General features: G+C 44.9%; 1 protein-coding gene and 1 long non-coding RNA gene across 2 annotated transcripts in view; both read left to right on the forward strand.

Moving 5' to 3' along the window:
* The window catches only part of LOC146186683 (uncharacterized), a 28,099-nt gene extending 10,467 nt beyond the window's left edge, over window positions 1-17,632 (forward strand). Inside the window, exons 3-6 of the mRNA XM_084608081.1 lie at window positions 4,958-5,154; window positions 6,506-6,636; window positions 7,121-7,356; window positions 17,597-17,632. Of these exons, the coding sequence (XP_084464207.1) occupies window positions 4,958-5,154; window positions 6,506-6,636; window positions 7,121-7,356; window positions 17,597-17,632 (600 nt within the window). The remainder of the gene's footprint in view (window positions 1-4,957; window positions 5,155-6,505; window positions 6,637-7,120; window positions 7,357-17,596) is intronic.
* Window positions 17,633-17,793: 161 nt separating this feature from the next.
* LOC146186684 (uncharacterized) lies at window positions 17,794-22,343 on the forward strand. Its single transcript, XR_014707873.1, has 2 exons — window positions 17,794-17,943; window positions 21,549-22,343. It is a non-coding gene; the product is annotated as an uncharacterized LOC146186684 (long non-coding RNA).
* Window positions 22,344-22,577: the final 234 nt, after the last annotated feature.

Consider the following 22,577-nt stretch of genomic DNA (forward strand, 5'->3'; position numbering starts at 1 on the left):
TATGCCATGAAATATGAAGTGGCCTCTTACGGAAGCCAATTATTGTAGAGATAGGAGCTCCAGATTCGCATTCACTTCAGCGCTTCATACAGACCACTCTGCACTCCAAAAAGAAGCTATGTCTAGCGAATGCCGAAATCAGTGACGTAGTCTCTGTTTCTAAAGGCTACCCATGACCTCATAACTTTTCTGTGTCCCGTCATGAGTTCCAGAGCGGCTGTTCAAGGTTGTGATCTTAAAGATCTAGTTCAGCGCGCTGAGAAGGTTCTCGCTGATAACTGCGCCGTTTGTGGCTTCATTTTAGAAGACCGTTGCACCTGCAGCTGCTGTGGACGCACGGTGAATGGGGAATGCGTCGTGACAATTATAGAGGCGGGCCTGTGTTGCTGTCATGAGCTGGGCCAATATATTTTCAGAGACTTCCAAAGTACCTTCTGCAGAAGCAACTAAGGAGCAGAAACACAGCATCGAAAAAGATATATAAACCCCTGGCCAAGCATGCGAGAAACGTGCGAACGACCATACTTAGCTAAGTGCTCTCTACCATAAAATATGAATCGCGCGTCGCCATTCACGTCGACGTACCTGCGAAAGCGTAATGTGCATTTCAGCCGTTCAACACACACACTGTCAACCTGAACAACCAGATCATCGGTATCTTCTTAATTACGGGCCTTTGTTTCTTCACGAAGTCGCTGACCACACAAAAAACGTGTGATTGTGAAAAGGAGAAACGCCTCAAAATAAGGCGAGGGATACGAACAGAGTTTACACAGCAGTTTCCAGCATATATCTTGGCACATATAGCATGGGAATATAATTGGTTTTCCTTCGCAGGTGCACTTCTACGTACCGAGTAATACGTGTCACTTTGGATTAGTATTATAGTGAGAGCGACGGTACTGCCTTTTCATTCTTTTTATTAGCTTGGACGTGAGATTCACCGCTGCAGGTGTTTCTCTTATATACGAACAGAAATACACGACTTGATATTCACTGGCATTTTAAATTTGTGGAAACGGGAAGTTAATGAGCATAGTTGAGTTGAGCGGCTGCCTGATGCCGACGTGTAAGTTGGCCACAACGCCATCTGTGCTCTTCCCATTAAAATGCATTGAATTGTACGAGCCGGCGAGCTCATCACACTTCCCCCGTTTAGCCACTTAGGGTTCTTATTACGCTATGCGTTCCATCGTTGCGGAGAAGCGCTTCACCCTTTCTTTCATCGCAGCAAGCGCCTGGTTTTATCGCTCGACGCGCCGTGGTGATCGCTACCGAGCCTCTGAACCACCCGCTCTGGATTCCTGAAGCTAGGAGGAAAAGACGATGCTTAAGTGCCTAGTGGCGCATTCAGTTTGCTTTCTGCGCACTGTGAGGCCGCAAGGAACAGCGGCACCATTAAAGTGACTTTCGTCTAGAGTGGCGGTTTGCACAAGGGCTTAATATTGATGCATACATCATTATGGAACGACTGGAACGACTGTCTTAGGCTAGACGCACATCTGCTATTGGCAAGTCCCCATGGCTGAATCTGACCAACCCAAGACAGCCTTTGTCACCTCTGATGGACTGCATCTGTTTCCGATGAGGCCATTTGGCCTTTGCTACGCTCCTGCTACGTTTGAGCGCATGATAAACATTATCTTACGCGGCATAGAAGATTACTCACTTATATAACAGTTTATCTTTTCAGCTACAAGTATAAGCAGACGGCTCTAACAAGTGCAGTACATATTGGATCACCTCGCTGAACCAAATTTGGTCTCTGTCAGTTGGGCCGTTTTCATTCTGCCACATCGGTCGTCGCCGCTAAACGGTGAAAAAAGAAACTCAAGGCAGCGGTATACTAAAACCTTGCGTTGTTTCTTCAATCAGCAGCAGCGAAACGAATACCGATAGAGGGTTTTACTTGGCCGGTGTTAGGCGACGAGAGTGCTACAAGCATGCCTACATTTTAAGTCACATGGCCACTGAATCATAAGCACATTGCTGTGGAAACGCTGGTAAGCCGACCGTTTTAAATACATTACATGCTAGTGCTTTCGTACTTTAGTCAGACGTTATTGTGTGCATAATGAAAACCAACTTCTTAAGCAAGACGTAATCTTTAACGCCTACCGGAGATGGCACAACACACCAGCTGCCGCAAAGCTCTCGACACATCTTCTGCACGTGAAAGACCGAGCTAAACAATCCACCCGCTTCTTCCTTTATGGTTATTACTCTATCCATATAGATAAATCAGTGGTGCCGAGAGGAATTCTTTTACATGCAGGACCATAACACAGACATGCCTATGCACACACAGTTCTTACAACCTCCGAATTGTCTGCAGGGGGCGAGGGAACTTCGTGGCGTTTCGGCAGCCTGGAGAGAGAGGGTTGCAAGATGCATTGGTACGAGAGTGCGCTCTCACCAGTTTAGTCTCGAGATCCTTTTTTCCGTTGTATAGGCAGGCAGGAATCCGATGCTCAGGCTTCCATGAAAGCTCGAAAAGCAAGGTTTACGGCTCACTTGCCGTGTGCGCAAGTGCGGAAGCTCCTTACAAAGTCGAGTCAGCTAGGGCGAGACTCACATTCGGCAACATGACTGCACACATAGCCAAAAAGCGCTGTGCATAGCGAAGGCAGCTCCTCTTTTGTTCGGTATTGTAAGGAGCCGGCAGAATTCCATGTTTTCCGTGTACATCTACAGTTACTGCTTTACGTTCGTGCATTGCTTCCTTGTCCATGTCCGCAATGTCAAAAAAAAAAATTCATCACCTTTTTCTGCGACGCCAACTTGTGGGCACGCCCAGCAACAATTTGTTTTTCGTTTGATGCTCAACGAGTCACGAAGCTCGCTGGTGACGGTTGCCCAGATAACTTGAGAACAGGGCAGCAGAGTCTATTGATGTGTTACCCTATTTGCTCATTTGTTATTGCTAACTTTTATATTTACGTTCGTATTTGATAAGCCATCAGGACATCTTAGCCGTCGAGCGCTCGCTGCCGTTCGATTTTAAGAACGTAAACGAGGAGAGCTTTTCACGTTTAAACAGCTCCCATGAGTAAATAAGGTCAGCGTGTTTTTAATTAAATTCTAGTTTGTCTTTAAGGGAAAGTAAAGGTAGGCCACATTGCCGTGTTCTAGGACTAGTGGGGAGAAAAAAAATGCTACTAGCGCTTGTTACATGTTAACTACATAGTGATGCTTATTTCTAGTGATTTAACATGCTGTTTTTGGCTGTCCTACAGCATTTGCAGGGTTTAAAAAAATTACAAGGTTCAGCGCTGCTGAACCAAATATTGAGCGAAAGCATTAGGTTCGGGTGACCGAACGTTCTTCTTATCCTCTTTTTCTTGTTCCTCAGCCCACATATAAAGTCCCGCTTTAGCCAATCCGTATGAACGTGCATTAGTGGCCTATAGGGGTAACGTTAATGCCAAGGTCCTAGCAGGTTGATTCAGACATAACCGTCCCATGTGAAACGAGAGACCCAAGTTGGCAGGTCCTGCCAGCCCACATATAAAGCCCCGCTTTAACCAAGCTGTATGAACGTGCCTGACGTCATGTGGCACGTGAGCGCCAGCTGCGCTTCTAGCGGAAGGAGCGCGAAGCGCGCAGTCGCGGCTTCGAATGCGCTACGCCGACCACTTGAATTGGGAGCCCATCTCTCACCTCAGCATGACGTCATGTGTCACGTGAGCACCTGCTACGCCTCTAGCGGGAGCAGCGCAAAGCGCGCAGCCGCGGATACAACCACGCCACGACGACCGCTTGAGTTGGGAGCTCATCTCTCGCCTTTGTGTCACGTGGGGTGTGACATCACAGCGCGCAGCCGCGGCTCTGACGGCGCCACGCCGACCGCGTGAGTTGGGAGCCCATCTCTCGCTCTTGTGTTATGTGGGGTCTGACGTAACGCGCTGCGCAGACCACTTGAGTTGGTAGCCCAGCTCTCACCCTAGTATTACGTGGGGTGTGACGTCACAGAGTCACGTGGGTGAGACGTGAGTACCAGCCGCGCTACGCTGAAGGCTCGAAACCTATAGTAGTATTGCTTTCGCAATAATAGTATAGACGTTTGTCATGCCCATGTGCTCGGCCTATTTAGTACCAGATGTTTAGATCAATATGCACTACGTAATATGTTTTTCTGAACATTCACACCTTGCACATATATATGATTTAAATTCACGTCTTCCATGTGGCAGAGTTAATGGCGCCTGTAGACAAGGTGACACGCCTAAGTGTGTTGATATGGTAGAAATGAGGTCAATTGCAAACACCATCAAGGAATGTTTTACCGCGCGCTCGTAGCAAGTTTGTTAATGGCAGTTTCGTTTAAGTAGGCTTTTGTTGAAATGGCGCTAGTTATTGTGCGATGTGTCGCGCTAAGGGGATTGCATACGTTGCTGCTCTGCTACGGATGTCACACACAGGTATCCAAGACGCGAAAGAATGCACTGAAGCATTCCAAGACAAGATAATTTTAAATTTTAAATGATTTCAACACATGTATGCGTCTATGGTTTAAATCGTGTGCAAATTGGATTTTACACTGAATTTAGAGGAATTATTTTTTGTATGGCTTAAACTGCTCGCGGCAGTGAACTTGAGCGGGAGGATAGGGTTTATTGCAGAGGAGGGGGCAGACGGGGTGCACTAGACATCCCCATCGGATACTGCCCACTTTGAAATTCCTTTTTTTAAATTCCTGTAACCTACCGAATTTCTGCTGTTAACTTCGGCCTAATCCCAAAATCTTGAATCGTTATTTGTAACTGTGATATGGTGATAAAACCATAATCCTAAACATGCTATTACCGTAGTACTTACCGCAGGCCTAATTAGAGCAAGATCTGCGTAAACAAGTCGCGGGGTTATTACTGAAGGCCTTGTCTTGTCTCCGTGAACGATGATCATTTATTTGACTGCTTATGTTGCAAGTGTTGCGCGCTTGGTTTTTCAATCACAGGCTGCGGGAGGAGTGGAGGAGGAGGGAGACAATGGCTATCCGATACTCTTCGCCCGGAGGACTTCCGCACTCCTGAACGAGGCTCGGCAGACGTTGCACCGCACCAAGGATGACCAGGAGCGCCGTTGGCTCCAGGTGTTCGTTCAGAGGCTCGCGCTGCTAGCTTCAGACTTTGACCACAGCACACGCGCCATAAGGTGGGCATCATAATGGTCTAATTCTAGGAACAGGAATATCATCCTATTCAAGCGGAGTAACAATAACGTGAACGCTAACGGCGGCAAGAAAGTATTTTATGGGCGCACTCTATATTCCTACCCATAAAAAATGAATTTTAGTACACAGGATTTTAAACCATCGCTTTTTCACGGAAGTTCGAGATTAATGCTTTATTCCCACTCTTTGCTATAGTGATATAATCGGCGCATTGGTTCAGGAGAAACGTTTTCGGAAACTCAAAATACGCAGGGCATTAGGTCATGAACATCATCCCTAAAGCAGAAATGTTACGACAAAGTTTGTAGGGAATAAAGCCTTGGATATCTCAGCTATGTAGGTGGAATGCAACTTATATTGTTCTTCTGGACCAACCTGTGCTCGTTGACAGTTTTGTAACTGTTTCCAACTCGTACAGTATTCTAATTTTGACTAATGAGTCCGGAAGAGTGAGTTATAGGTGGTTTTATGAGTATTAAATGTTGTGGAGAGTTCTGAAAAGCGGTAGCTTCTAAAAAAAAAAAAAAGAGCAAATAGAGAGCAATTAGATCCAACAGCTTTTTTTTTTTTTTTCAGGAAAAAAAAACACGTGTATCAAAGGCGCTCCAAGATGCAAAGTAATGCGTAACAACAGGTGCAGTAGTACTTCGCCTTCTTCGCAACCTGAAATAAGATGATGAACGAATTGGTTGCTTTTCTTTAGCTTTTCTCGCCTCACCACATATGACCCGCACCCAGAGTTGGGGATTGGCCAGCATTCACGGCCCCATTGCAAGAATTGAATCTCTTCTAGTTTCCGTCTCTCTTTTCCGCTTCCTTAAATCTTAGCATGTAGGCGCGGAACCAGTTTTGCTGCATTTCTAGTATCCCGTGATCTTGTTGCGTTTATTAAACACCGTTTTCTTTTGTCTAGAAATGAGCAGTTGTATACGGTTTCGAGTGGTACATTTTTCCTTTGCTTGTTACAAGCTACTGCTTTCTAGACCTCACTATATGAACACAAACAATGTTACAGTAACAATATTACCGAAATCTACACTTCCTTCACGTTATATAAATCAACTCTTCACTTAGATTGCGATGCTTTTCTTCATGTCCATTTGGAAAGTGAAGCACGTTCAAAAATATGTGAAGTTGTACCATTTCCTGGGGATTAGTTAAGATTTAATGTTTGGTGCAACCTTTGATATTTTTATGTCTACTGTACAGTAAACCCGGAATGTATACGCAGACCAAGCATGTAAAGATAGTACTCAGTTATCACTATATTATTGGCCTCTCATCTGCAGTCTTCCAAGTAAGCATATTTCCCCTGCCTCGTCTGCTTTGCAGGCCATATCCAGCGTCTTCCTTCACGCAAGAATCTCAGCATCATCAGCAGGAACAGACTGCTCCCACGACGGGTCAAATTAGCCCACCACCGTCCCCGGCATTGGGGCATGGCTCTAAGACAACAACGACAGGCATGTCGCCTCTAGCTCCTATGGCTTTAAACATGAGTATCAATGCGAGCATTTGCAGCAGTAGGGCTTGTAGTATTTGGTACATATGAGAGCGAACTTGAAGGAAACTGCCAAATTTATTGCTGTGTTAATAATGATACAAGCAGATACTTTTTGGAACATGGCCTACTCGATTTTTTGTTTATCTTTAACGCTTCGTAGGAAGAAAACAGAAAACCCTGCTATTGCACTAAAATTGTGCTCTTTCCAGTCACCATGTTCCAACAGATATACTTTGTACAAAATGCTTTGAGGCATAACCATGGCACGCTGATTAAGAAGAAACAGTTTTAACTTTTATTCTTTATTTTTCTTTCACAAGTGTAAATTGTGGCTCGGTCTGCGGAAAAACGCTGCTTAAGCACTAGATAGGAAAAACTCTGCTACAGTTGTTCCTTTTCGTTCTTTCGTATGTGCCTACTCACGCGTGAAATGTGTTATCCAGAGTCCGCAAAAAACGACGACCGCAGCACAAGGAAGCCCCAAGGTGTCACACAGCCTAGCCCAATCGACGACGGAGACGACGACCTCTTGACTCGTCAACTTCGCCAGCAGCGGCATCGCCCCAGGTCACCAGGCGTCTTCCATTCCACGACTGAAGCTTACAGCCTGGACTCCGGCAGACACGTATCCGTGTGGCCGACGACGCCTCTGGTCGAAGAATATGAGCCTTTGAGGAAGGTACGGTCACGGCGCTATTGGAAAGTAATATTATGAAATGAATGCGAGGCCTCCACTATGCTTTATTACGTACGCAGTTAAGTTTATTTTTCATCATCATCATCATCATCAGCCTGATTATACCCACTGCAGGGCGAAGGCCTCTCCCATATCTCTCCACTTAACCCGGTTCTGTGCTAGCTGCATCCACTTGACCCCTGCGAACTTCTTAATCTCATCCGCCCACCTAACTTTCTGCCGCCCCCTGCTACGCTTTCCTTCCCTTGGAATCCAGTTTGTTACCCTCAGCGACCATCGGTTATCCTCTCTTCGCACTACATGTCCTGCCCATGTCCATTTCTTCTTCTTAATTTCCACTAGAATGTCGTTAACTTGAGTTATTTCTCTGACCCACTCTGAACGCTTTCTATCTCTTAATGTTACCCCTACCATTTTTCGTTCCATAGCCCTCTGGGTTGTCCTCAACTTAAGTAGAACTCTCTTGGTTAGCCTCCACGTTTCAGCCCCATAGGTGAGTACAGGCAAGATGCAACTGTTGTATACTTTCCTCTTGAGCGATACCGGTAAGCTGCTAGTCATAATCTGCGAGTGCTTGCCAAATGCGCTCCATCCCAATCTTATTCTTCTTGTTATTTCCTTTTCATGGTCCGGATCTGCGGTTAATACCTGTCCTAAGTAGATATATTCGCCTACTACTTCCAGTATTTCGCTACCTAATGTAAACTCCTGTTCCTTCCCGAGGCTGTTGAACATTACCTTAGTCTTCTGCATATTGATTTTCAAGCCTACCTTTCTACTTTTCCTGTCTAGGTCATCAATCATTATTTGCAGTTCATCTCCCGAGTTGCTTAGCAAGGCAATGTCATCAGCAAATCGCAGATTACTGAGGTATTCTCCATCTAGCCTTATCCCTAACTGCTCCCATTCCAAGTCTCTGAATACTTCCTCTAAACAAGCTGTGAATAGTACTGGGGAGATTGTGTCTCCTTGCCTAACACCTTTCTTTATGGGAATTTTGTTACTTTCTTTATGCAGAACTATGGTTGCTGTGCAGCCACTATATATATCTTCCAGCACTTTCACGTACGGCTCGTCTACCCCCTGATTTCGCAATGCCTGCATCACCGCCGAGGTTTCAACTGAGTCAAATGCTTTTTCGTAATCAATGAATGCTATGTATAAGGGCTGGTTATATTCCGCGCATTTTTCTATCACCTGATTGATGGTATGGATATGATCGATAGTAGAGTACCGTTTCCGAAACCCTGCTTGATCCTTTGCTTGATTGCAGTCTAAGGTTGTCCTGATTCTATTAGCGATTACCTTAGTAAATACCTTATACGTAACAGACAGTAAGCTGATTGGTCTGTAATTTTTAAGGTCCTTAGAGTCCCCTTTCTTGTGAATGAGGATAATGTTTGCATTCTTCCATGCTTCCGGTACCGTCGATGACACCAGGCACTGCGTATACAGGGTGGCCAGTTTATTTTTAGTTCCGGACAAGGCTCGCCTAAGTTGCACAGCACGGCATGACCCGTATGTGCAGTACATGTGCCGAAGAGATTTTGAAAACTACAATTATCGTATTGCTTCTATTTTCACAGTTGTAAAACAGTTTACTTACTCGACAGAGAAAATGCGAGCGAGGCTAGTACTTCCATGTTTTCTCCTCAGATTTTTGTCCGTGGCACATTGCTACCTTCTTTTGATCGCGGACGGAACGTTAACACGCTAAGTATTTGCTTTCTTTCATACATGGCTGAGTATCTATGAAGCATAAATGGCGAAAAACCTAAAATATTTCGACTCAAGCATGCAATGGCTGAGTTTGGTCACATTTCAAAGCGTTGCCGGATTACGCTGATCCTACGGCTTGATGTGTAGGGTTTGGCGCAATTTCCATTTTATACATGCCGTAAAAGTTGATTTATGCAACGGTTACAAAATAAAACATCTCAGATAGGCCACAGAAATCTCTTGTTTATAGGTGCCAGATATTTGGCGCACCCCACGAAATTTTTATTTTGCAATTTACCTATTAGTTATTAAGTAATTTTTATTTTTAATAACTATCTCCTTTTGAAAATAAATGTGATTTGCAAAGTTGGAGAGCACCTTCTATAACCCCCACTTTATTTATTTCATATTAAGAAAGTCTTACGTGTGTCTTTTTTCCAGGCTTTTAGGAAAGCCCACGAAATGTAAACAATATATCAGTTGACCCCGTTTTGCTTCGATGTGGGGTCCTGTCAAACGCAGTGGCGCTCGAAAAGTTGTCACCTGCTCTGGTGTTTTGCCTAAGAGTAGACGATCCTGCACTCCTTGAGTGTTCTCGGACGGCTTGGCACAGAAGAGAACTCTACTATCACTTTGCCTAATTCGAAGGGACAAGAAAGCTTCATCCGTTCAGAGAATCGTAAACTGAGGCAGTTGTCTCGCTTTCACTTTCTTAAGAAGTACATTTGTACAGATGGCTACGCATCTCCTCTTAGTACACCCCATAAGTTCAGACTATCGTTCAACTTATTACTTCAAGTGCATCTGTGCTGTTCAATGTCAGACATTTCACAATGTATTTGAAATATTTCTTGGTCAGCGGCACAGATTCACTCGCGGTAAGTGTTAGTCAACGCCGTTATCTGCAGATGGCGATATAGGTAGCTAGCCTATAATAAGATGTATACGACCGATAAAAGCAATGAAAGGTGTTCGATTGGAGTGTAGTAAGACGTTTTGTTTTTTTATAATTTTAGGTGCGCAGATAAACCATCCTATCGGACTTGGCTGTTGGGAGAGCATCACGTGTAAATTCTAGAAAACAGCAGGTAAGTCGGCATGTTATTTAACGAGTATGTTTAATATAGAGCCTGCTTAACATAGCATGTGTGAGCTAAGGATTAAAATATATGGACATCGCTGTCGAGAGTAACCAGATATATATTGTTTCTATTTGTACAGCACTTGAGAATTTAAATTCACTCAATCTCTCTATTAGCTAGAGTGGACTATGATAACAAATATGTTGTTCAGGATTGATTGCATTTATTGAGTCATAGGCAGGGCTCAGAAACTACCAAATTACTTTTTTTTTCTACGGAAGTAGCAACTATGCTGTCGGTGTTTCAGAAATGTAAGGAATTCCCGCAAAATATTAAAGTACCACTTCGCCACATTGTTTCGCTAGGGTATTGTAGCTCTTCTAACTCGCGTTTAATATCTCAAGCGTGCGTGTTCAGGGCCTCGTAGTGAGGGGGCGATGTCGCTCTCAGAAGTGTGTTAAAAGAACGTCAGCGCATTCTGCCGGAAAATGCAACGCGCGAGCTGTGAAATCCGATAAGTGATGGGTAGGGCAGTGGCTACCAAATAAAACGAAGTGTTCGTTCAGCTTCGACACACATGAAACAAAAAGGGAAGTAAACACACTGAGGTCGCATTATTCACTATGTGCTTCGTTGACTATTTCTGTCATTGGGCATTAGGAGGATGTAAATTGTGGCTAGTTGGTTTCTCTCAGCTCTTGTTAAAACTTGGACAGCAAACGGGGAACGACACAAGACATGTGCTGCACACTAACTGAAAAACATCTTAGCAAGACATGATGAGAAAGTCATATTTCCTGCACGAAAAGTAAAAGGACTGTGCGCAAAAGTAAATGACAATTGAAGAGAAAGCTGAGGCCGTTTGTGGCGACAAACACAAAGAAAATATGGGTGCGTGAACAATACGAAGGAGTGGCTTTAGAGATACTGCTATGTTGCTGTCAAGTATATGTGAGGCAGATGGGAAAAGCTGCATTCAAAGGTGTTGAGACCTGAAGCGCAACGAAAGCCGGACTAACGCTGCTAGAACTTCGGCGGCACAGTGTGCCAGATGCGGGGATTGGACACCTTCTTCTCAAGTGACTGCACTTCTACTAAAATCCAGATTTAAGCTAATATAGGAGTTATGACAGGCTTCGTGGATGGAATCGAAGAACGCAGGGACGTGTGTAAGCGACCAATCACTCATGCTTTACGACGAGGAAAGGAAAAGGTATCGGAAAAGTAAAAAAGAAGGCCAATATTCGCTATGAATGAAACACATTGCTGTTTATATAGGATGATTTGAACATGATTGCACAGTTTGTGCCATGACTGAGTGGTTGGAAAGTTTAGTTTTGGCTTGCAATGCTTATATATGCATGTACAACGCAATGAAATTTCAGTTCACAGTTTGCACACACGTGTTCTGTTTCGTTGCGCACTCGCTCTGCAAGTTCTTTCAAGGACGAAATATTGATCATGTGACCAAGGGGCAGCCCGTCTAAATGAAGCGCAGCTCTTCGATAGGGTGGTGTCTGCACATAAGCTTCGTTCACTGAAAACGCGTCTGTGAATGCTGAAATACGGTGAAGGGCATGAGCATAGTTGTGTGTTTTTTTTTGCATTTCGTTTAAATGCTGAAAAATAAAACAACCATAGAGGATGTACGCTGCCAGAAAAAAAAGTGAAGCTGATGATTTGAAACTTGTACAAAGTAATATACTCACTTGACTCTGAATTGACGGTTTGCTTTGGTACCCATAAAAATGGGTACAAGGTCCCAATGCGACTCCGCTTTTGAGAGAGGCCACTGAGGAGGGCTCCAAAAATTTCGATCACCTGGGGTTCTTTAACGTGCACTGAAATCGCACAGCACATTGGTGCCTCGCTTTTCGCCTCCATCGAAAAGCGGCAGTCAAGGACGGGATTCGATCTCGCATACTTGGGCACAGTAGCCGAGTGCCCTAACCACTGCACCACCGCTTTTCTTTTTCTTGATTGCCTAATTTATTATCAGATTTTACACACACACACACACACAAACACACACACACACACACACACACACACGCACGCACGCACGCACACACACACACACACACACACACACACACACACACACACACACACACACACACACACACACACACACACACACACACACACACACACACACACACACACACACACACACACACACACACACACACACACACACACACACACACACACACACACACACACACACACACACACACACACACACACACACACACACACACACACACACACACACACACACACACACACACACACACACACACACACACACACACACACACACACACACACACACACACACACACACACACACACTGAATATTACGCGACAAATACACAACATGGGTTATAACCGCACGATTTGGGCTGTGTGATCAATTACAATTTAAGCCCCACAACACTTTCTATCTTGGAAGCCACTCAGGCACTTCGTCTTGTCTATTTAAAACTTCAATAACACTCGGAACGGCTTCGCGAAAATACTGCCGTATTTCCCTCGCATCAACGTCTGCATGCCTGAAAGCCATTCTGTATCGCCAGATACTGTGCAGGCCCAATAACATGATCATCTCCAGCGGTAGCCCATCATAATCGCCAATTGCTTAAAATCAAATATCGATTGCATCCACGGGTAGGTCTTTTTTAATTGTTCGCCGTAGAATGTCCCAGAAGAAAAACACTTCCCAACAGTCTAAGAAAACGTGTTCGATAGTTTCCGGTTTGCGTCATATGAAACAGTGATTTCCTCAAGATACAAAAAAACCTTTCATTTCTAAACAAGTCTCAACTTCTGATGTATTGCTATGGAGCTTGAAAAAGAAAGTTTTTGCTGCCCCTGGTACAGCCATAGTTTTTACTCGTTGAAGGACTGACTTGCATGACCACTGCACCACCGCAGCGTGACCCTGAATTGAATACTAAGTCTTTTTACTAAGTCATCTTGGAGGGGTCATGCCGTGGTCGTCCAATATAGCACTGTTGGTTAGCCTGGCAAATTATAACGGATATTATTATTTTGTTTTCGACACAGGAGCGTCCTAGACAAATTCTTTATTTCGAAATAAGTGACTGACAATTAGACCAAGAAGCTCTTCCCAACAACAGCGATTGCAATGTTGAAACGCTTGATGTCAAAAGACCGACCATAGGACGGACACCCGCCACCGCATCGTATGCTGCTGTGCCGACGTCGATAAGCTGCTGATGCACTGTACTGTGTTCACGCTTGCCTAAAGACCAGAATGACTCACAATTATTGTGCTCTGTATGTTTCTGAAAGCAGGACGCAGATTCTAGGGAAGCGAGATTTAAGATCTAGCCGACGCACCCACCTTCGGCTCGACCGCCGGCCGCTGGCAGCACTGCCCCCACCGCCGTAAATACTTACCCCGCGCCAGCCTCGCCTTCCCAGGCAGTGACAGAAATGCTGCCAAATTTTGCTTTCATCTTAATTATAATAGGCCCTGGAAAAAAGGAAGAAATTTTCTTGAGAATTGCTCACCCATACGGTACGTGTTTTTGGCCAGAACCGCATAGCAGCTTCCGCCTGTGCCGTCCCCGTGTTCTTGTACACTAGTTCCGCTGTTTTCGTCATAAAAATACCCATTTTACTACGGATCAGTTTGGGTGACAGCAATGAACTTTCATGAAAAAGTTGTTCATTTACTACAACTCTTCGATGATCAGTTGCAAAGTGCCGTCCGCTGCCGCTTCGATGCGAAGCAATCTATATAGCCCTCGGGACTATTAGGCAGAAGCAGTCGGCCAGAGCGCCATAGTCCGCCACGCTCACCAGCGGCACCGTTGCGGTAAGCTTGCGGCATTCGGTGCTGTTATAAGCCTCACGAGCTTATCGTCTACTTTCATGATGCGGCTGGGGCCAGACTTGGGCCTGACGACAATCAGCGTAAACCTTAGACGGGACGGGGTACATGGGTGCCTAAATATAGCGAGCCGCAGCGTGCTGCTGCGCTGCCGGGCGGTAATCGAACGTTGTACCAAAACACCGTCAGACGGCACTTTATACGCAGCGCATTTTAAGGCGAAATTATTTAATGGCTCATGCTGTCGTGGACAAAATGTGTCCCGCTTTTGCGGCGGCTCTGATTGGCCGAGACGGGGTGACGTCATAGAGGTCTCGACCAATCACAGAGCACCACCACAGTGTGCGCGAATGCGTGCCTAATTAACAACTCAAGTACTAATTAACGACTATATAATTATGTTTGGAATATTCACTTGACTACCAATTAAGTAATTCATAATAACTAATAATAAATTATTAATAAATAATTACACAAAAACATAGTTACCTAATGACTACATAATTAATTGATTATTCAATTACTAATCAGTGCCAGTTGCGTAGCAGAATACGACGCTCAGGCTTTCTCCTTTCACTACTTTAGTCGCTACAGTCCCTCGTAATTTTTGTGTTGCTATTCAGACGTGCTTCAGTGTGCAACGTGTACGTGCTTCGAGCGGGCCAGCTCGTGCGCCTTTCGTCCTCGGGCGCCGACGTGCAACTGAATCCCGCCCATAGAAATTGCTATTTCCTGGATAAAAAGCGCTACCAGAGATCAAAAACCTCAGTTGCACGAAACCGCTGTTAGCGGCATGATTGCTGTTTGGTCCGCCGCATCGGCTGGCCACGGCTTTGCGTAACTACGGCTGACGCGCTGCACGTGCACAGAACATGCAGTAGACGACGTGGCGTTGGGTCAACGGCTGCGCAGGTTGCAGATCAATAACCTGTTCACGAAGAAACAAAAATACCAGTTTTAAAATTATCTTCAGCTCCGACGGATTTAAAGCATCAAATTTAGTTGCTGGGTTCATAAGGAACAAATTGAAATAGACACGGTATATCACGAAATTGATGTCATGACACCTTTAATAGGCTAAATACTGAATAGCAGTAAGTGAAGGCAAACTATCTATTTGGCTTCAATCAGCTTTTGTGCAGCTTTTTTACATTTGCCGGATATTACGTTAAAATACCAGCACCGAGCAATATGGCTGAGCCTTGCTACAACGGTGTTTAAAAGGCCCGGAATTAAGTTACCTCGACAGGAACAGACGCGTAAAGCAACCATACGTGGCACCGTGCAGGTTGGGGACATGTTGAGTGTTCCGTACGCCGATATGTATCCTGGGAGCGTCCAGTATTCACAGGGAATGTGTCCGACAAGGCGCACTATAGGTACACGCAAAAAAATATTGCAGTGTCTTAACTGACGAATATCTTTATTGGTGATGATAAGAGGGAACTGTCGGAACTCATTTGAATTGTTTACCATGCCGACAAGCTAACAGCATCTACCGTTGAAGACTTAAGATCAAATCTTCCGCCAGAAGAACGCTTGTCAGAGCACTCCACCATCACACTGCTATGATCTATGACGAAATGTCAAACAAGACCAAAGATGACCCCCCGAAATGATTTAAGGATGATGGTGAAACGCTTTGAAAGCCGGGAACCTTATTTTGGTTTGGTTGATTGGGGTTCGATGTGCGGAAGTGACTCAGGCTATCTGACACCGCAGTGGAAGGCCGAAGAATTTTCGACCTCCGGCTGTTTCTTCATTCGCCCTCACATCACAAAGTAAACGGGCGCCATACTTTTTGCCACCATCGAAAAGCGCTCACCGCGGCCGGGATTTCATCTCACAAACTTGGGCACAGTAGCTGAGAGCTCAATGCATTGCGCCACCACAGCAGGGTGCAAGGAATTTTAGCATTTCCTGGCTACCTCCACTGCTCAAGTAACGTGGTTAGTATGGCCAACAGCACCAACAGAGCAGCTGCATCAACGCTTTCCGCTATCTGATGTTTAATTTTACCAATCCGAGAACCTTCACCATGGCCAATTTTTATCCAATGGAAATTGTCTTGTGATTCTGGTATTGATCTTGTTGAGAACAGCAGATCATCGATGATGTCAAGCATATCAAACACAACGATATGGAAACATATTCCCACATGGCGCCTGCGAAGGCCGCAGAAAGGCGAGCGCGCAATAAGATATCCCTCGAGGCGCAACAATCACGGTGGACCTCCAAGAAAGGGGATAGAAAGCGCCCGTCTATGGAACGCCTTAAAAAGTCCGCGTTCCCGAGTTTCCACAAAGAAGTGTGCGCTGCCGTCTAAAAATTGTCACTCAAAAGCCGATGCCGATGAATGGAGAAAAAAGGCGCCTTGCAAAGGCCGCTCAAAGTGGAGGAATGTTTGCGCGTTTTTCGAGGCGAATAACATTCTGTTTATGTGGGGTAGTGTGCTTTTCGCGCCGAATAGAATAAGCTCGGATGCGTTGAGCGCTGTTAGGAATGATGTGATGTGGATAGCGATTTTTTCGGTTCGGTTACGGTTCGTTATGTTTGTTTGCACTAAAATTATGCTTGTAAAATCGGGGCATCAAATAAGTAGGCTTCTTAGAAACTGCAAAATAGAACAATACTTAGATCATTATATTCCGTTTTCTAAAACAGGTTCGTTATTGTATATGTACAAAAATAGGCATAATAAGCAGTAAAGGTTTGTAGAAACCAAGTAGAATAGAATCACAGCTTGCGGATAAAACTCACACAAAGTCAGGAGGAGTTTATGAGCCATCACTTGCATGATTTCCACACCTGTCCTCGAAAATATTTGAAAACCTGAGAAATATTCTGCTTGGTCATGATAAGTGAAACAGAAACGGAGGCTCGCCGTGAATTTGAATTACCATTTATACCATTTACCACCCTTGTACATAGAAAAACTGAGAAAGACGCTCAGTCGAATGAGAGTAAGTACAGACGCGTCGATTCGAAGTGATTTTCATCATAATATTCGCAAAGTTTAACTTTTCCTCAGCCGTTTTCATAACATATGCGAAGTCGAACGTTTTCGATTCTGGATGCACCAACAGGAGCACCTTCTTTACTTTAGTTGTTTTTTAACACTGCACACGGTATTTACAAAAGACGCTTTAGTTTGGTTTGTCTAGCTTAATGTCCCAAAGCGACTCAGGCTATGAGAGACAAAAGAAGCGACTAATTAAGACACTAGGGAGGAAACGTAGAGCTGGCACTGACAGGCAGGACTTGAGTTATTTAAAACGTTATACGTTCTTAAAGTACTTGATGTAGTGCCTTTTACAACTTTATGCCCATGATGTGTGCCGTATTATTGAGGTAGCATCGCTTGCATTTATATCTAAACGAAGTTTGGTTTCACTCGCAGTTGCATGTAGTTTTTCGTGTTGACCGTAATTACTCGTCATCTCATATGAAAGTGACAATCTGCAGTTTAGGGTACCTGTATTTAATAGGAAAAGTGTGCTAGTTTTTCAAACATGGGCATCTAACTGTGATTCTCGTTTTTTTTCTTGCCTGCAGCACTGTGTCCTCTGCAAAGTCAACGCCTTTTTGTGACAGAAAAAGACGCATTACCTTCCAAACGTTCGACTTCAGTGCCTTCGTCACGACGGTGGGCCTGAGCAGAGGACTCCGTGCAGTGACCGAGAGCACTCCGGAAGCTGGCGGCCGGTTTCGCCTTTTGGGGCTCCAGAACATTCCTCCTCCTCTTTATCTCGCCAGCTGACTCGTCTACGGCGAGCAACGTGGACTAGACCTCGTGTGCGCTGCGGACAGCCCAACTGCACCAGAACATGGGCTGTTTGCAGCGCTCGTCTCAGCCGATTCGGCTACCGACCGGCGTCCTATCCGCCAGGCCAGCTCACAAGGTTAGAAATAACGCGGGAGCAAAGTAACCAGAAATTAACGTATTGTAACACCGTAATCGATCAGTTAATTCATGCGTTTTACTCTGCTACTAGCGCGCCAGCTAGTGTACCTCGCCGCTTTCCCGTTAAAGCCGCGAAAATGGCTTTGCCCTTCGTGTAACTATAATTGAGCATTTGGGGCGTTCTGTAAAAAGTGCTGGAAGGAAACTGATAGAGTGACATAGATATAGAAAGCGCTGGCTTCTGTCTTTGTGTAAGCTCAGGGCAATGGCTGGAAACGTTTACCGCTCATTGCCGCAATGTGATGGTGCATCCGCTGGCACTCAGCGCGCGCTACAAATTCTAACATGCAGAAAACATTGGAGAACCTGTAGAAATATTTCAAATATGTGAAGCACTGATTCAGAAGATTGCATTTGAGGGCATGGTTTCAATAATACAGCCGCATAACCAGAGTGCATACTGCAAATTTGAACTATGATTAAGTAACACAAGTCCTCTTAACACGGACTCTGAAAAAGGACAACGTGATCACACGATGTACTGTAAGATTTCTGCCTGCAGCTGAAGGTTCTAAGGTTTCATGTGATTATTTTGCTTACATGGTAGTGTTCAGGCTTTTGGAAGTACCTCATGATAGATCACTAGGCAGCGCCATCATAGTAATCGTAGGTCCTGTTAAGAGAGCAGTGACTTTAGTGCGGAAAGCATGAGCTGTGCATGATGGACCTCCTACCTAGTGGCCATTGATCGATGAATATCTGTGTCTTCCGAAGTTTTGATGTAGACGAAGAGTGATAGGTTCTAGTGGGAGTATACATCATGGGCTTGCTGGTTGCAGCCGGGTTAAAAAAGGCTTTACGCCTGTTAATGCCGTCGCACTTCCTTACAATAAAATAAGTGGCTCGTGATATCTTTTAGAAGACGCTCATTTCGGAGCACAACGTTCAACCTGTCGGTCCTGCCAGAATTTAGCCTAATAATGCTTGCCTTTAATGATGAAACTGACTTTGAACTAACCTGCTTCCACTGTTTGTCCGCTGTTTATCTTTCAAGTTCTTTTAGTTCCCTTTTCTCTTACCATAGTGAACAAAGCAACCGTTGAGTACGCGTAAGTAGTACGTGTGCATAGCCCCTTCTGTACATAACCGAATGAAATAAATACCGCGTCTTAAAAGGAAGTGGACTCTATCCTAGTCGCTAGCATGTGTGGCTACCCTCAAAATGTATGTTCATTAAATTCCTTTGAAGGCATGATGTTTATAAAGACAAAGCTTAATGTTGTTTAATGTTGGAGCTTCAGCGAAGTTTACTTCGCAATATAAGTCATGTTTTTACACTCTCATTGCAATGATGAACTCACGTTTATGGCGTGTTTGCTATTCTCGCTCAAGGCGAACTGCCTCAGAAGTCGTGACCCTCTCGGACAATTGGTACTTACTACTCAATGCCAAATATGGCGAAACCGGCTTTATGCTAGACGGAACCCTTGCGCTCCTCCTCAATATACAGTGTGACGTTTGGATTAATAAACCAATCCGACGTAACTACATTGTAACCGAAATATCGGATGGCACATCTTACTGAAGCGCTTATGGAACATTTAACAGGTGACGTTTTATAATATGGCGGCGATTAAAAACGATTTGCCTCATGATTCTGATGCTCGGTAATTTGAAATATGCCGGTCCTAGAGCAGCGGCATATCGGGCACCCGGCGTCTTCAAGATCTGCCCATGCGCATTGATGTCGTGCACTAGACGGTAGTGGTAAGCGGTGAGAGATAAGGTGATCACACAGAGCACCCTATCCAAGGTGCACTAAACATTTTGCCATTAAAAGTAGGTCGCAATAACGTTAAGGAGTACCACCAGGTGTCCAATGATCAAAGGTTTGCATCTTGCTTTTGGCTGTTCGTCTCCGCGGGGATGGGAGGTGGTGAGGTTCCTGTACGGGCTGATGTACATGCAGCGCTCCCTGTCGGCGTTGCAACCCGCCACCGCTCGGGTTGATGTGCGAAGTCCGACCGAAGTGCAGCTCGATGATATCAGATTCCAGGTGTCAGTTATGCCGTTGTCTATACTGTTCGAGATATCTGCATTCAAGACAACCATGACAGTTTGCGGGAGGCTTAGCAGAATTATGCGCCTAAGATTGGCCCGTGCCAATGATTAAAGCCACCACAAAGCTCCGATTTGGTTGCGGCATCGGCAAGAGCAACAATTACTGCGTCGCCACACGAACCTAAATATAAATACAGGATTATGCTGAAGTCTCTATTGGGTGGAAATAGCAGAAACCACTGCGCAGGACAGTTTTCATTACCTCCATCGTCATTGTCATCCTTACTGTAATCATCATCACTATCCGTACTCATAATAATCAACTAAATTCACCGCCATTGCCACCACTACAATTATCTCTATCATTGTCATCGACTGCATTATCACCATCATCGCTACTATCACCCTCACGCTAGAAAAGGCGAATTAAGATCGGTTGTTCACGAGCCTTGCGTAGGCTGTTGGTTTGCTCGCTTGATCACATGGGAATTGGAGGAACGGTAGTTCGATTGCGTACATTTCCTGCGAATATTTCCGCAGCACATGAGAATAGGAAGTCTTTCGCGTTTAGAGTGGGTGCTTAAGAACAGCGCTTTCAAAAAGCGGTGAACATTTAAGCTCGGCCTTTAATTTCATTACTCAACACCGCTAATGGCTTCCATCTGTATGTTTCCAATCCTCTTCCGCATACATGCGTTCTGATGCTCGCATTATAAGCTATATTCCTCATTTTTTGTCTGCATTATGTAACACGTCGTCATCACCAAGCAGTGGTAATCAACCACATTATGTTATAGACAAACTTGGTAGACTAAAGCCACATTTTATACAAGGCGTGCTTATGCACCTGCCAGGCCTGAGAGTAGCTTTTCAGATCAGGGATACTAGAACCCCGGTGGATTTTATTGCCCTGTCATTCCCTCTTGTAAATAAATCTGCCTAAATGGGTGCTCCTGACAGCTTGGCAAATTCATTTAATTTCATGAAATCAGACCACTCGCAGACTAATCAGTTCGTGATCATGTAATGCCTCTTGCCTGACACATGTTTTTCATGCTTTGCACACAGTTCCTGCGTCAACAATGCCGATGCGGTAATTTATAAATAACGGTTTCCTTAACGCTGCCATATTAATTACCACTAGTGACCTAAATTCAGATGGACGGCATAGCAGTCTACAAGCCTAAGGAGAGCTTTAGGACGGTGCCACTAAACGATCGGCTAAAGAGGCTATCAAAAGCCATTTCCAGACAGTATGATAAAGGAGACAGTAGCTCTTACTAAATATTAGACAACTGCTTCAGGGCATTTCATATTATTAGTCTGAACTCTCTACTTGATGTGTGAGAAGCAACGTTAGAACGCTGCCCCGGATGTTCGTGTAAATGGGAAGAAATATAAACGAATGTGAGTAGGAAACTGGGGAAGGTGCCCTTAATTTAATTTTGTATCCATATGCCACAAAGTGCCAAAAAGTACGGAAAAAATGGTGCTTTATCTGTGTTCTTCTTCACTCTTTCGAACCTCTCCCATTTCTTCCAGCTCGCCACTTCCAGCTTATGCCATCTGTGCGTACCCTTGGACTACCATTCAACTTGGCATCAATCTCCTTCTGCGCCAGGCGACGCTGCACAGGCCAGTGACTGCCGCGACGAGTTCCCTCCCAGTGGTATGAAGAAGCCACTTCACGACCTGCCAGCGTTCAGAGGCTTCATTTCGTGCAGTTTTGGACACTGTGGTGCGTTAGAACGTGTCAGGACAAAGTAAACTGATATAAGCTTTGGTATAGAACGGTTCGCTTGACGTGTAGTGCGTGCGGGAGATGCACATATGTACCAGTTTGGACAGAGAAGAACATATATTCTGTCATTCGCCTATGTGCTGTGTGTGTGCTCTGGGGAGTGTAAAATGTGCTCGCTGTCATTGTCGTCACGATTCGCGCTTATATGGGATCTTGCGTCACTATTTCACGCTTTAAGCTTCCCGCCCCCTCTCTTTGGCATTGCTTCCCACTTTATTGATTTTGATATCGCTATGAGCTGATCCCATAACGCTGTTCCGAACGAGTTTCTTTCCATCGTTACTGTACCACATGTATGAAAGAGAGCTGTGCATAATGTGTCTTTGAGCATCTGTAGCAACTTGTGACAATTATTATGTACTCTGCATGCCACAGTAGCGTCGATTTCATTTATGGTCGTAAAGAAACGTTGGCCCTGGTTTATAAAAGAATTACTGCTGAAATTACGCAGTCAGTGCGAGCCGTAAGAAAGGTCGCCTCGCTCTCACTATGATATCAAAGGCGTTGCCTGCTGTACGCTCTATTTTATGTTACTCACGCGGAACCCTGCTATGAATGCCATATTTAATTGGAAAATACCAAGGGCGCCAACGACCACGTGCACCAAAGAGGGTGCTCTAAACATACGACGTTCTGTGTCCGCCGCTATCATCGATTGTTGCACTGAGCAACATTAAAAAGGGTAGCTTGTGTGCTAGATAAATACTTACAAAGAGTAAAGGAGTTCACAGCCGTCATCGCTTGTCAGCTGGTAGGACACCGGACGCGAA

Source organism: Amblyomma maculatum, chromosome 6, assembly GCF_055883805.1.
Source record: "Amblyomma maculatum isolate TAMU_Amacu chromosome 6, ASM5588380v1, whole genome shotgun sequence".
NCBI lineage: Eukaryota > Metazoa > Arthropoda > Arachnida > Ixodida > Ixodidae > Amblyomma > Amblyomma maculatum.